At 47.8% G+C, this 14,791-nt stretch overlaps 2 protein-coding genes across 2 annotated transcripts in view; one reads left to right on the top strand and one right to left on the bottom strand.

Moving 5' to 3' along the window:
* ADAD2 (adenosine deaminase domain containing 2) overlaps nucleotides 1-651 on the bottom strand; it is a 32,216-nt gene extending 31,565 nt beyond the window's left edge. The window contains exons 1-2 of the mRNA XM_081202282.1: nucleotides 577-651; nucleotides 167-281 (exon numbers count right to left, since the gene is read on the bottom strand). Of these exons, the coding sequence (XP_081058408.1) occupies nucleotides 167-279 (113 nt within the window). The 5' untranslated portion in view covers nucleotides 280-281; nucleotides 577-651. The remainder of the gene's footprint in view (nucleotides 1-166; nucleotides 282-576) is intronic.
* Nucleotides 652-2,773: 2,122 nt separating this feature from the next.
* COX7A1 (cytochrome c oxidase subunit 7A1) lies at nucleotides 2,774-12,220 on the top strand. Its single transcript, XM_081200807.1, has 4 exons — nucleotides 2,774-2,933; nucleotides 8,315-8,404; nucleotides 9,786-9,870; nucleotides 11,930-12,220. Exons 1-4 carry the CDS (start codon nucleotides 2,919-2,921, stop codon nucleotides 11,986-11,988), a joined length of 249 nt encoding a protein of 82 aa, XP_081056933.1. The 5' UTR covers nucleotides 2,774-2,918; the 3' UTR covers nucleotides 11,989-12,220.
* Nucleotides 12,221-14,791: the final 2,571 nt, after the last annotated feature.

Here is a 14,791-nt window from a genome sequence, read left to right as displayed (position 1 = left end):
AGAAGCAGGCGTCTTTTAATTGGAGCAGGAACCGGAAAGCCACTCCAGTATCCGGGCCAAGAAAACTCCATGGACAAAGACAACATGCAGAGACTGAGAGTCCACAGATTCATCCCGTCCCACTTTCTGCCCATCCTCTCTCACCTTTGCACGAGGTTCTACCTACCTAGAGTTCTCCACCTTGGCCTGCTGCTGCCTCCAGAGATCCTCAGGGCGAACCAGCAACCAGAAGAAACTCATGCAGAAGAAACCCAGAGCCACTGAATTGGCTGTCATCATACCTGCAAGCAAAGCAGAGCTGATGAAGAAAGGAGGGGGAAACAGCAAAGAGAGGAAACCAGTTGCTTTGTCAACGTGAAACCCCGGGTATAGAAACCCTCAAGTAGGGTTCAGTAATCCCAATGTCTGACGACAAAAACATTGGCTAGATTGTTCTCAGTCATCAGGGAGTCATAGCTCAGCCACAGAGCGCAAACTTCAGTTCCAGTATTCCTAAATTAGGCTAGGAAAAAAACCATCGGGTCCCCTGCCTGAGCTCAGTTGAACCAACTACCTGACTTTGTATAAACCAGCTACCTAAGCTGTCCCAGGCTGGGGTTGCACAGCAGCAGTGCACATGCCCTGATATGATGTTGTCCTTTCAGTAGGCGAGCAAGACACCAATATGGTGTTTAAAAGGAGAAGGACGAGGCTGGTTTCGCTTCCCTGTGCAATGACTGAGAAGCAAAGGCTCAGCTCCTCGTGGAGTCGCAGATTGCAGAACGATTGCTTTGATCAGACCAACTTGGGCCGCTGTAGGCAAATGCAGACTTTAGGGTTTCACAAAACTCTTTATCAAGGAGATCACCGGTGTTGAAGCAATGATTCTTCAACATCAACTTCGTTGGACTGGTCATGTTGTGTGGATGCCTGATGATCGTCTTCCAAAGCAGCTATTCTATTCCGAACTTAAGAATGGTGGTGGTCAACAAGAGGTTTAAAGACTGTCTCAAGGCAAATCTAAAAAATGTAGTATAAACACAGACAGTTGGGAACACTGGCCTGCGAGTGCTCCAGTTGGAGAACAACCTTTACCAAAGGTGTCCTGGGCTTTGGAGACACTCGAACTCAGGACGCAAGGGAGAAACGTGCTAAGAGGAAGGCACGCTTGGCAAATCCACACCAGGATCAACTCCCACCCGGGAACCAATATCCCCACTGTGGAAGGACGTGAGGATCCAGAACTGGCCTCCACAGTCACTTACGGACTCATTGTTAAAACCGTGTTCATGGAAGACAATCTTATTCAGCTGTGAGGGATTGCCAAAGAAGATCATGGAGAATGGAAAGGTTGACCATTTAGTTTCCAGAACATTGTTGAACTATGGAACTGACTCCCACAGGAGGCTGTGATGATGGCCACAGAAGGATTTAGGAATAGCTTGATCAGGCCAATGGGCCATCAATCCCATCATCCTCTTCTCACAGTGGCCAACTCTGTCTGCTTTTATTGTTCTATGCCATGCAAACCTGATCCCAGAATACGGTCCCACTCAGGGCCAGATTTAGGATTGATGAGGCCCTAAACTATGGAAGGTAATGGGGCCCTTTATACGTCCAGCTGTCCTATCTAGCTAGATGGTAATTTACGGACCTCATAGGTATCTCAAGCCATTTGCACATGTTGTCGTGCAAACAGCCCATGCAGAATGTTGGCACCCTATATATAGAAAGGAGCAAACCAGTGATATTTTAGGGGGCAGACGAGCAGGCGGGGCCCATGACTTACACCACAGGAGCCTACACAACACAAAACACTTGCTGGATGTAGGTTTTGTTTTGTTTGTTTTTTATCTTCTATTTTGGAAATGTACAGTAGTACCTCGGGTTAAGAACTTAATTCATTCCGGAGGTCTGTTCTTAACCTGAAACTGTTCTTAACCTGAGGTACCTCTTTAGCTAATGGGGCCTCCTGCTGCCGCCGCACCACCGCCGCACAATTTCTATTCTCATCCTGAAGCAAAGTTCTTAAGCCAAGGTACTATTTCTGGGTTAGCGGAGTCTGTAACCTGAAGCGTCTGTAACCTGAAGTGTCTGTAACCCTAGGTACCACTGTACATACACTTCCCCCCCCCTTTATTTTTGGGGGGGACCTCCAAGAGAGTGTGGGACGTGGGTGGCGCTGTGGGTTAAACCACAGAGCCTAGGACTTGCCGAACAGAAGGTCGGCGGTTCGAATCCCTGCGACAGGGTGAGCTCCCCTTGCTCAGTCCCTGCTCCTGCCAACCTAGCAGTTCGAAAGCACGTCAAAGTGCAAGTAGATAAATAGGTACCGCTCTGGCGGGCAGGTAAACTGTGTGTTTCCGTGCGCTGCTCTGGCTCTCCAGAAGCGGCTTAGTCATGCTGGCCACATGACCCGCAAGCTGTACGCCGGCTCCCTTGGCCAGTAAAGCGAGATGAGCACCGCAACCCCAGAGTCGGTCACGACTGGACCTAATGGTCAGGTGTCCCTTTACCAAGAGAGTAAGGGCCTAAGCTAGAACTTGTTTAGCTTATACTGTACGTAAATCTGGCAATGGTCTCAACGTACAGCTCCAGCGCTACGAGAGAAGGAGGGGAACTTTTTCCTATCTGCTTTCTCCGTGCAACCTGATCCCAGAAGACGGTCCCATTTAAAGACAGCTGCTGCCCCTTCTCCACCGCAGGCCCTCTGAAATGTCCCTCCAGCCTCCGCATTCCAGTCCGAAGTTTGAACTCGCCAGCTGCCCTTACTTCTGGCAGGCGGTCAAGGAAAACAACGGCGCCCCCCCCTCCCCTCTGCCCTGGCAGGGAGGCAATGCCCTTGTAAGGCCCAGCTGGAGGTCAGCAGAGACACAGACAGAGAGAAGCAAGGGAAGGAGAGAGATCAGGAAGGAGGCAGCAAGGACCACGTCAAGAGCATGAAATCCCTTCTGGTAAAGACCCCTCCCTCTGTCTCTGCACGGCTGCTTGCTAAAAGCAGGTCACTAACCCTGGGGTGTTTGTGAGCCCTATCGCTTCCTTGCTCCTAACCCATAAGCTACTGGACTTTTTGCTGGTGTTGGGCGAGGCCCAAACAGGCGAAACACAGTTTCAGGGTGTTACAGAAATTGGGGGGGGGGGCACATCTTTAAAGTTGTTAAATGTTACAAATATTATGCCTGAATGTATCTTTTCGACTTGACAGGTCAGGGAAGTTACCTAGCTTTAAAAAATACAGTGGTACTTCGGGTTAAGAACTTAATTCGTTCCAGAGGTCTGTACTTAACCTGAAACTGTTCTTAACCTGAAGCACCACTTTAGCTAATGGGGCCTCCGGCTGCCGCCGCTGCGCAATTTCTGTTCTCATCCTGAAGCAAAGTTCTTAACCCAAGGTACTATTTCTGGGTTAGCGGAGTCTGTAACCTGAAGCATATGTAACCCGAGGTACCACTGTAGTATAAAATCAACTCCTTTGCCAGTTTCCTCCATTCCAAAGCTATTTTCCCCTTGAAAAAGGACTCCAGGAAGTTCCCAGAGGTGAAGATTGCTGAGCTGATTGTTGGCCAAGGAAAGCCTAATCCCATCACCAGATTTGCCAAGGGGTCCAGACATGCAAAGGAAGTTCAATTGTACTTTTGGGTGGTGGGACTTCAGAGGTGTTTGCCTATGCTCATCTTATACCTGGGTCTTGCCCTGCCATGTCTGTTTATGCTAATCTTGTACCAAGGACTTGTCTGGACATGTTTGCCAAGGTTAAACTAGTGGAACCCCTTTCTAAAGGTAAAGGGACCCCTGACCATTAGGTCCAGTCATGGCCGACTCTGGGGTTGTGGCGCTCATCTCGCTTTACTGGCCGAGGGAGCCGGCGTACAGTTTCCGGGTCATGTGGCCAGCATGACTAAACCGCTTCTGGCGAACCAGAGCAGCGCACGGAAACGCCGTTTACCTTCCCGCCGGAGCGGTACCTATTTATCTACTTGCACTTTGATGTGCTTTTGAACTGCTAGGTTAGCAGGAGCAGGGACCGAACAATGGGAGCTCACCCCGTCATGGGGATTTGAACCGCCGACCTTCTGATTGGCAAGTCCTAGGCTCTGTGGTTTAACCCACAGCGCCACCTGTGTCCCAACCCCTGTCTACCCCTCCCCTTTTGTGACATGTCAGTGATGCAGCAATGATGCTGTACGAACTGTATTCTGGGATATGGTGGGAAAGTTTTAAAAGTCTTTGTCACCCCATCCTTGGGGTTCAAAATTCCTCTTTGAACCTGTTGCAGAATAAACTTTGGTCTACAGCTATTTGCTCCAGTTGATGGCTGGACTCCTTCCTTTATTCCCCAGGGACCCACAGGCTCTGCCTGACCTTCTGGGGGACTGAGCAGCCTCGCACCTAGATTTTTCCATAACAAGGGGGATAGCCTTGCCAGTTTGTTGCAGAGTCCCTTTAAAAAGATATATATATTGAAGCAGAAAATTCTGTGTGTGATACAGCCTACTTGGTCAGATGCATGGGGTAAAAAACAGGCATGATTATATTCCACCCTTTCCCTGCTCCTATATCTTTTATTCTCCCCCCCCCCCAATTATATTTTATTAAGTTTCAACTTTTTTTGTAAGTTTCGACGTTTTTAAACCTCTACAGCCAAAATGCAATTTCGTCTTTTCTCTTATTTTTGCTGACTTTCCGCCCCGTTCTCCACAGAGAATCCTCAATGAATCCCCACAAGAACCCTGAGATTTAGGTCAGGTTGAGAGGCAGTTTCTGGCTCAAGGTCACCCAGTTGAACTCCACAGCCAAGTGGGTTATTTTGAGTCCTTCCTAGTCCTTCCTCACAGGGTTATTCATTTCATTTATTTCATAAGATTTCTCTTTGCCTGTGAAACAGACACAGAACAGAGATCAGCCTTAGCTACTTATTCCATCTGCCCCACCACCACCAACCTGCTGCTTCCATGGGAGAAATACTTTACCTTTTGAAAAACTGATGTTTTGGGAGGAGCTGGAGTAAACCTAGGTTTAAGCCTAGGCCCGCATTCGCCAACCGGGTACCGTCTAAATCAGGGCGGTCCAACATTTCCTACCAAGTGGGCTGCAAGAGCACATCAAAATACAGCCCACAGGCCCCACACTGCCTGGTTTTGGGGAAAGAGGGAAGAAGCGAGCCCAAAATGATTTTATTTATTTATTTGTTTGTTTATTTATTTATTTATTTATTTATTTATTTATTTATTATACCCCGCCCATCTGGCTGGGCTTCCCCAGCCACTCTGGGCGGCTTTCAACAGAATATTAAAATACAGTAGTCCATCAAACATTAAAAGCTTCCCTAAACAGGGCTGCCTTCAGATGTCTTCTAAAAGTCTGGTAGTTGTTTTTCTCTTTGACATCTGGTGGGAGGGTGTTCCACAGGGCGGGCGCCACTACCGAGAAGGCCCTCTGCCTGGTTCCCTGTAACCTCACTTCTCACAGGGAGGGAACCACCAGAAGGCCCTCAGAGCTAGACCCCAGTGTCCGGGCAGAATGATGGGGGTGGAGACGCTCCTTCAGGTATACAGGACCGAGGCCATTTAGGGCTTTAAGGGTCAGCACCAACACTTTGAATTGTGCTTGGAAACGTACTGGGAGCCAATGTAGGTCTTTCAAGACCGGTGTTATGTGGTCCTGGCAGCCTCTTCCAGTCACCAGTCCAGCTACAGCATTCTGGATTAGATGTAGTTTCCGGGTCACCTTCAAAGGGAGCCCCACGTAGAGCGCATTGCAGTAGTCCAAGTGGGAGATAACTAGAGCATGCACCACTCTGGCCAGACAGTCTGCAGGCAGATAGGGTCTCATCCTGCGTACCAGAGGCCACCTCAGCCTCCCCTGACCCAACCGGTAGTGGAGCAGCTGTAAGTGATTGCCCAGCTGGAGGCAACGAGGGAATCCCCGCATCTGGAGCCAGGGCAGGATCAGGCCCCTGACTCGGCCCAGCTGGTGTTTGCTGCAGGGGAACCTGTGCAGACTGGGACTCTTCAGGATCAGGCCCCAGACTTGGTTCAGATGATGCCTGAGGCAAAGGATCCGGTGCAGACTGAGTCCCCTCTGGTTCTGAGTCCGAGCCCAAGTCCCAGGCCATCACAAGTCCTTCTTCACACAGCGCATGGTTAAACTGTGGAACTCCCTGCTACAGGGCCGCAACGATGCAAACCAACTTGGATGGCTTTAAAAGAGGATGGGACAAATTCATGGAAGAAGAGAGTTGCTGGAAACCACAGGGAGAGTCGCTCTTGTGGGAATGTTCAGGGATGCAGGAGAGGATAGATTGTTTGATTATATCCTTTTCCAACTTGTGTTAACAAGTTCACAATTTTGCAGAGTAACATTCCCCTTTTTAAACTCACAGCGGATGCGTTAGCTCAGGCTCGCTAAAGCCTCTATAATAACCGTTCTGGTATTTTCCCTTTATTCCCTCATAAAAGATAAGACACGACACAGTCTTCTATAAAAGTATAAAAAGGTTTACTCACTCACATTCTGTTCACAATCGGATCCCAGAAGGCAGACTTAGCTTAGAAAAATAACATATACCTGGAAACTATCTCATAAGGAGACAGTCCCTTTGTCCTCTCTGGGCTGGAGGCCTAGAGAGCATCTTTGGCTATGCAGATGTTGCTTCTTTGATGCATGTAGTCAAAGAGAGATGGCTGACCTGCCCTGTGCTTTTGTCATTACCTGCACAGGTGAGGCCACACCCACCTCTAGTCCCATGCAGAGGAAGTCTGTCCCAGCCCAGAAGGAAACAGGAAGTTTACCTGCCGGCTGGACAAACATTCCTCCCCATGTGTAAACATGCTCCCTCTAGGAAGGTTGTTCTTGACTGCTCTTGTGTTTCACATCCGACAGCTCTTGTGGTCGGATCCTGATTCCTGATTCCCCACAGGTATCTGTGGGAAGATGCTGGACTAGATGAGCCACTGGCCGCATCCAGCAGGCTCTCCTTATTCTCTTATGTTCATGGCTGGTGGGTTTTGTAGTCGAAAACATCTGGAGGGCACCCAACTGGTCTGGAGTGGGGTGGGGAAGGGGGGAGGACAGGTGGCGACTGTTCTGCATGCCACTGGACCCAGCTTTCACTTGTGCTTTTAGGGCCCCCAGGGACAAAGCCCCGAGTGCTTTTACATCTCAGCTTCCGGAGAAAGCAGAAGTTCCAACGGCGGCTGTAACCGCAGCTGGCGAAATGCAATCTGTTGTACCTGAGTTTACAGTGAACTAGAATTTACATGCAGCGAACTTAAGAGATTTAATGGCAAACCTTTGCAAACATTAAGCTGGTTCGCCTTCACAACAACCCAAGAGGTGGGCTGCAATTATCCATCCGTCCCCTGAGCACACTACTGAGCAACAACTCTGGGTAAATTGGATAGCATCAGCTTTCCAGGCTTAGGGCTTCTCCAGGAGGCAGGCCTGGCCACCAATTTAAAGCAGGTAGTAGTAGTAGTAGTATGTATGTATGTATGTATGTATGTATGTATGTATGAATAAATAAATAAAACCCCACCCTCCCTAGCCAAGACCGGGCTAAGGGTGGCTAACACCAGATAGCAATACAATTGATTAAAATACAACTTAAAAACAAGATTAGAATGCAACATTAAGATGCAGCCTCATTTCAGTAGAAACTCAAATCAAAAAATTTTGGGGGATGAAAACGTCAACTCTTCACCAAGGCCAACTATCCAGACTGGTAGAAAAAACCAGGGAAATCTCCAAATAGGAGTTCCATCACAGAAGGAGAAAGGAAAAAGGAAAGAGGGGGAGGGAATCAAATTGATTCCAAGCCAAAGGCCAGGCGGAACAACTCTGTCTTACAGGCCCTGCAGAAAGAAATCAGATCCCACAGGGCCCTGGTCTCATGAGACAGAGCCTTCCACCACGCTGGGGCCAGTACTGAAAAGGCCCTGGCTCTGGTTGAGGCTAATTTGACTTCCTTAGGGCCCGGGACCTCGAGGGTGTTGCTGTTTATTCCGTGGGACATACCAGGAGAGGCAGTCCCGTAGATATGAGGGTCCTAGGGCTTTAAAGGTCAAAACCAGCACCTTAAACCTGACCCTGTATTCCACCGGGATGGAAGTGATCCTGTGGCAAGGACCCTGTGAGGAGTCTCGCCGCAGCATTCTGCACCCGCTGGAGTTTCTGGGACAGTCTAAAGGGCAGCCCCACGTAGAGCGAATTACAGTAGTCAAGCCTGGAGATGACAAATTCGTGAAGGAAAGGGTTATCCATGGCTCCTTGGGAAGAGATGGGACTTCCTAATGCGATTCTGCTTTTTTTGTTCCCCGTTTCCTCTCTTCGCTAGGCTTCCCGTATCAGTTCTCTCCGGTTCCTCTCCACCTCCGCCCCTCGGACATTGAAGAACAAGGTCCCAGAATACCAGAAGCTCTTCCAGGTGAGAGATTTGGCTGCGTCCAGAAAGCAACGGGTTTATGGTAGCAATGGCTTTGCTTAACCAGACATGGCAGGAGGGAGGGAGGGAGGGAGGGAAAGAGAGAGGGAAGAGGGAGGGGGAAAGAAGAAGGGTCTGGGCTGGTCACAGGTGTCCTCCTTTTCAAAGGATGGTTCTTTCTCTGAATAGAGCGGTGATGGACCCTCCTTCCTTGGAGGTTTCTAAGCAGAGGTTGGGTGGCCCTCTGTCATGGATGCTTGAGCTGAGATTCCTGCATCGCGGGGGGGTGGACTAGATGACCCTTGGGGTCCCTTCCATGATTACTTTGATGATGACAATGATGATGATCATTTTATTATTATTGTTTTAATTTTTTTATTCAAAATTAAAACAAAACATATTATCCAGAAACATATCATCCTTCTTCCCCCCCCCAATTTTTCCTCCCTCCCACACAAAACCCCCACCCCCACCCCCACCCCCCGACTTCCCTCAGTTCCAGTCTTTGATTTCTCTAAGAATGCTGTTTTCTGCAGGTTACAAAGTTGTATAAATCCTTAATTTGTCTAACTGGTTATTATCAATAAAAAGTTTGTGAGTGTTTATTTAAAACCTGCCAAGGAGTCCAGTTCACTTTGTTGCATCTTTAAATACTTTGTAAAAGGTTCCCATTCATTTTTAAAGTCACAGTTATCCTTGTCCCGTAGCTTATGTGTCAATTTTGCCAGTTCTGCATAGTTCAACAACTTTGACCTGAACTCCCCAAAAGTGGGTTTGATCACTGCCAGTTTTTAATTCTGTGCGTAGATTGCAGTCTCTTGGGAGTTGGCCACCCCTGCTATATGGTAATTTATGGACCTAAAAGGTATCTAAAACCATTTGCCGTGCGACCAGTCCATGCAGAATGTGGGCACCCTCTATAGAGAAAGGAGCAAACCAAGGATATTTTAGGGAGCAGGCTAGCAGGCGGGGCCCATTGCGTACATCATAGGAGCCGACACAACACAAAACACGGTTGCTGTATGTAGGTTTTATTTTATTTGTTTTTTACCTTATATTTTGAAAGTGTACATCCAGTTGTTTTTTCCCCTTTGATTTTTTGGGGGGCTCCCAAGAGAGTGGGGCCCTAGGCTAGAGTTTGTTTAGCCTATGCGTGAATCCAGCACCGGTTGTGGTGTTGCAGGGGATCCCAGGGGTCATGCTGCCCAATCCCCAGGAACGCAAAGCTCAAAGAGGGATGCCTTGAAGTTGCTCAGAGCAGCCCCCAGTGTGCCCACTGAGCATGATGCACACATATTGAAGTGGACTGGGGGGAGGGCAGGTGACTAGATGACCTTTGGGGTCCCCTCCAGTGAAATGGGGCTAACTCCTTGCCTCTCCGCAGGAGGACAACGGGCTGCCTGTGCATCTCAAAGGAGGCACCATCGACGCCATGATGTACCGTGGAACCATGATTCTCAGTGTCTTTGGTAAGCGATACCTCCACTCTTAATTTATTTCCAGATTTTGCATAATTGTTCAGAGGTGCTATCCTCCTTTAATTTTTTTATTTAACTAAAAATATAGTTATTTTTATAGTGGGTTGTGTTGGTTTTTTTAAAAAAAGAAATCTTTCCCTTCGCTTGCGTGGAAACAGATCGTTTGTGCTTGGAATTTGGGGTCTGTGGCCTATGAAACGACCTGAAGTCAGTATGTACAGCAAATGTAGAACACAGATGAAACACCACAACGAACCAAATTCTCTCTTTCACTCTTGCTGTCAAAAATAGAAGCCTTCGTGCTTCTCGTTGCGGCGAGACAAAACAGAGAAACGAAACAAAACAAAGTGAGAGCAGATGGGCTTGTGTTGTTTTTTTTCTGTCCATAAATATTTCCTTTTCAAACTGCAGCCAAGATCAGGGAGCAGATTGTGCCTTTATTTGGCCTGAGAATGATAACGGTGAGAGAAATCTTCCGAATCTTTTTGCAGCCATTCTGTCCTGTTCCTTGGTGGGTTTGGGGGCCAGCAACTTATTGCCCCTTCCTCTTGGACGAACAGACCTACAGGCTCACAGACAAACAGAGACACTGGTTTGGATAACCTTGGTTGACTTTATTCGGAGGGATACATTGGGAAGGAATGCAATGCACAAATTTCTGATTTCCATGCCGCCGCCACCATCAAACCCCACCCAGGTTAGAATCCAGAAGTCAGCTTTCAAAATGACATCTCCATAGACTTAGGCATTATACCGTATTTTTTCCTCTATAAGACTCACCTTTTCCCTCCTAAAAAGTAAGGGGAAATGTGTGTGCGTCTTATGGAGTGAATGCAGGCTGCGCAGCTCTCCCAGAAGCCAGAACAGCAGCGATCCCTCTTGCTATTCTGGCTTCTGAGATTCAGAATATTTTTTTTCTTGTTTTCCTCCTACAAAAACTAGGTGCGTCTTGTGGTCTGGTGCGTCTTATAGAGCGAAAAATACGGTGCTTGATACCCAGGGCTGCAACAAGCAGCAATGACCTTCAGTTACGCAGTGGAACATCCCTTTCCACAGCCATCGTTTTCACACACCCCTAAAAAATCTGCTCTGTGTTACAGATTGTGTCACCTTAAACCTCCTTTAAACACCCTTTAGCTGGCTCTTGCAGAGTTCAGAAAACAACTAAGCAAACCTTTAAAAACAAAAACCAGGCCAAGCAATTCCCAGTTCTAACTTGATCGGAGAAAGCCTTATTATCCGAGCAAAACCCAACTACAGGGGTCAGCAAACTTTTCAGCAGGGGGCCGGTCCACTGTCCCTCAGACCTTGGGGGGGCGGACTATATTTCAGGGGGGGAAGAATGAACAAATTCCTGTGCCCCACAAATAACCCAGAGATGCATTTGAAATAAATGGACACATTCTACTCATGTCAAAACACGCTGATTCCCTGACCATCCGCAGGCCAGATTGAGAAGGCGATTGGGCCGGATCCGGCCCCCGGGCCTTAGTTTGCCTACCCATCGAATAAGGTTTCCTTGCAAAACAAGCAGTTTCTGGAGGCTTGCTTCCATGCTAAAGCCTTTTGGCGAGACTGTTAGGCTGCTAGCAGGAACTGGTATTAAACTGGACGTTGTATCACCCAGTAGCTCTTTCCCCACCGCCTCTGTGCAGTAATATATAATGTTTCTTCTCACGTCAATCCCTTCAGCAGCTTACCCTCCTACAACATTAATTAAAAGCTTCCTTCTCTCAGTTTCATTGTGTTTTATTACTTCCTGTTCAGCATAGCTCAAGAGCGGCCATTGACTGTCCCTTAACCAACTTCTGTTTCCCATTTTTTTCATACGACGCAAAATGACTGGCAAGGTTCATTTTCCTGGATTTATCATGGTTGCTTTAATATTTACCAGAAGCCGTTCAGAGATCTTATGTTATCGGGCAGCATGTCATAAATAAAGGGGAATGAAGGATGGCAATTTCAGGAAAAGGGGCTGGCCTGAAACCAACAATGCTTCGAGCCTTGCCAAATTTTTCGATAAGTGACGTGGAGCTATTTCCCCCCACAGGTGTCGGCCTCACACTCTTTGTCCTGTTCCAAGCTGCTTCTCCGAAGAAGAACAAATGAGAATAAAGCTTTGGGGGGGGGAGAGACTTGGAAGCCCCCCCCCAATCACCAATACATGTTCCATCCCTCGGTTCCCACAGAGCAATAGAGAGAAGGACGATCGCCTTGTTTTCTGGGGCGGAAGAATTACCAAACCTGTCGATTCTTAGGAACTTTCCTTCAGGATGACAATGAGCAAATGAGGTTGTTCGGAGACATAAACAAGCGAATGAATAAAATGAATTAAAAGAAAGATTTGCCCCTTTTTTAAAAAAACAAAAAACCCTGCATTTTTAAAAACAGACAGACAGCACACCTAAGCCACAAATTTTAAAGGCTGTTAACAAAACTGGAATATCAAAATTCACACGCATGCCTGTATAAGTCTAAGAAGCTGCCTCGGGACTATTTTGTCGGCAAGAGGGTGCCGTCCAGCGGTTTTTGACTACATCTCCCATCAGCCCCCGGCCAATATGTAGTCCAAAACAGCTAGATGACACTAATTTGACTGATGCTTATATTTTGGAAATGTATATCCACTTTTTGATGTACTGGTGTTGCTTGACTCTGACCAGCAGCTGCTCTGCAAGGTCTCAAGGGAAGAACATCAGAAGACCCCCAGCATCCTCTTTCTTTCTTTCTTTCTTTCTTTCTTTCTTTCTTTCTTTCTTTCTTTCTCCCCCCCCCCCAATATTTTTTATTGGATTTTAATACAGTGGTGCCCCGCAAGACGAATGCCTCTCAAGACGGAAAACTCGCTAGACAAAAGAGTTTTCCGTTTTGGAGGTGCTTCGCAAGACGATTTTCCCTATGGGCTTGCTTCGCAAGACGACAATGTCTTGCGAGTTCCTGCTGGGTTTTTTCCTCCCCCCCCCCCTTTTTCTAAGCCGCTAAGCCGCTTATCAGCTGATCCGATCAGCAGATAAGCCGCTAATAGCGCTAATAGCGCTAATCCGCTAATCCTTCAATGGGCTTGCTTCGCAAGATGAAAAAACCGCTAGACGAAGAGAATCACAGAACGGATTCTTTTCGTCTTGCGAGGCACCACTGTAACAGCAAACGAGTTACAGGGGGAAAAAGATATCACCTCTTCGCCATTTTGGTCTAATTTTATTTCGCATACAAGGAGCACTAGGTACCACCGGTCAATAAGTGTTCCTGGGGTTTTGTACAGGCCAAGATTATTTTTGATATAAAAATTATAGTATCGTAGAGTTGGAAGGGACCCCAAAGGTCATGTACTCCAAGCCCCTTCAATGCAGGGACTGCAGCTAAAGCACCTGTGACAGGTGGACAGCCAAGCTCTGTTTCAAGACCTCTACATTTCTAATTGTTTAAATTTTGATCGTGGAACCCTTTGCAATGATAGACCAGGCATCCTTTTATCATTGATTCCGTAAATCACAATTCCGTAAAACTGTGACAACTTGCCTTTGAGACGACAACAACAGTAATTTTCATTTCCTTTCTTTTCCCCCCTGTGACTTATTTCCTGTAACCAAACAGTCATCTAGCCCAACGCCCCTGAAATGCAAGAATCACCACTAAATAATTCCTGACAGATGTCTATCAGGCTTCTGCTTAAAGAATTCCAGTGTAGGAGAATCTCCCACTTTCAGGGCCGGATTTAGGTTTGATGCGGCCCTCAGCTTCTGAAGGTAATGGGGCCCTTTCTATGTCCAGCTGTCCTTTGACAACACAAATGGTCGCTGCTTTTTGTGTTGAACATATGCTATATGGTAATTTCTGGTCCTAATAGGTATCTCAAGCCATTTGCACATGTTTCCATGCAACCAGTTCATGCAGAATGCGGGCACCCTATATATAGAAAGGAGCAAACCAAGGATATTTGAGGGAGCAGGCTAGCAGGCGGGGCCCAGGACTTACATCACAGGAGCCTAAAGGTAAAGGGACCCCTGACTGTTAGGTCCAGTCGTGGCCGACTCTGGGGTTGCAGCGCTCATCTCGCTTTATTGGCTGAGGGAACCGGCATACAGCTTCCGGGTCATGTGGCCAGCAGGACTAAGCCGCTTCTGGCGAACCAGAGCAGCACATGGAAATGCCGTTTACCTTCCCGCTGGAGCGGTACCTATTTATCTACTTGCACTTTGATGTGCTTTTGAACTGCTAGGCTGGCAGGAGCAGGGACTGAGCAACGGGAGCTCACCCCGTCGCGGGGATTCAAACTGCCGACCTTCCGATCGGCAAGTCCTAGGCTCTGTGGTTTAACCCACAGCGCCACCCACGTCCCTAATCACAGTAGCCGACACAACACAAAACACGGTTGCTGTAGGTAGCTTTTATTTTATTTGCTTTTTATCTTATATTTTGGAAATGTAAACCCAGTTTTTTCCCCTTTACTTTTTTGGGGGGCCCCCAAGAGAGTGGGGCCCCTAAGCTAGAGCTTGTTTAGCTTATACCTAAATCCGGTACTGGTCTCTCACCTTCCGCCAGAGTCCGCCCCACTGCTGAACAGCTCATACTGTCAGGAAGTTCTTCCGAATGTTTAGTCGGAATCTCCTTTCCCGCCATTTGTTGTTGTTAAACCCCAACATCTTGTTCTCATGGCCGCCATCACAGTCTTCCCCATCCCTTGGGACCTAATAGAAATTGGGCCTCTGAGACCGTTCTTAGAGAACTGCGCCCGCCTGCCAGTCACCTGACACCGCAAACCGCCAGGTACAGATGTCTGTCCCGCTATCCCTGTGCTACACACAGCCTGTCATCCATCCCAGAATGCAAGGGGTGGGCCTTGCTTGCCCCAGGTTGCTAGCTCCAAGGTAAGTCACTTACCTGTCCAGTCCCCCAGTGGAATCTGGAAGCC

This window comes from Podarcis bocagei (genome assembly GCF_964188305.1).
Source record: "Podarcis bocagei genome assembly, chromosome: 7".
In the NCBI taxonomy this organism is placed as follows: Eukaryota; Metazoa; Chordata; class Lepidosauria; order Squamata; family Lacertidae; genus Podarcis; species Podarcis bocagei.
The sequence above is the reverse complement of the archived record's forward strand: the minus strand, read 5'-3'. Positions and strand labels throughout refer to the sequence as shown.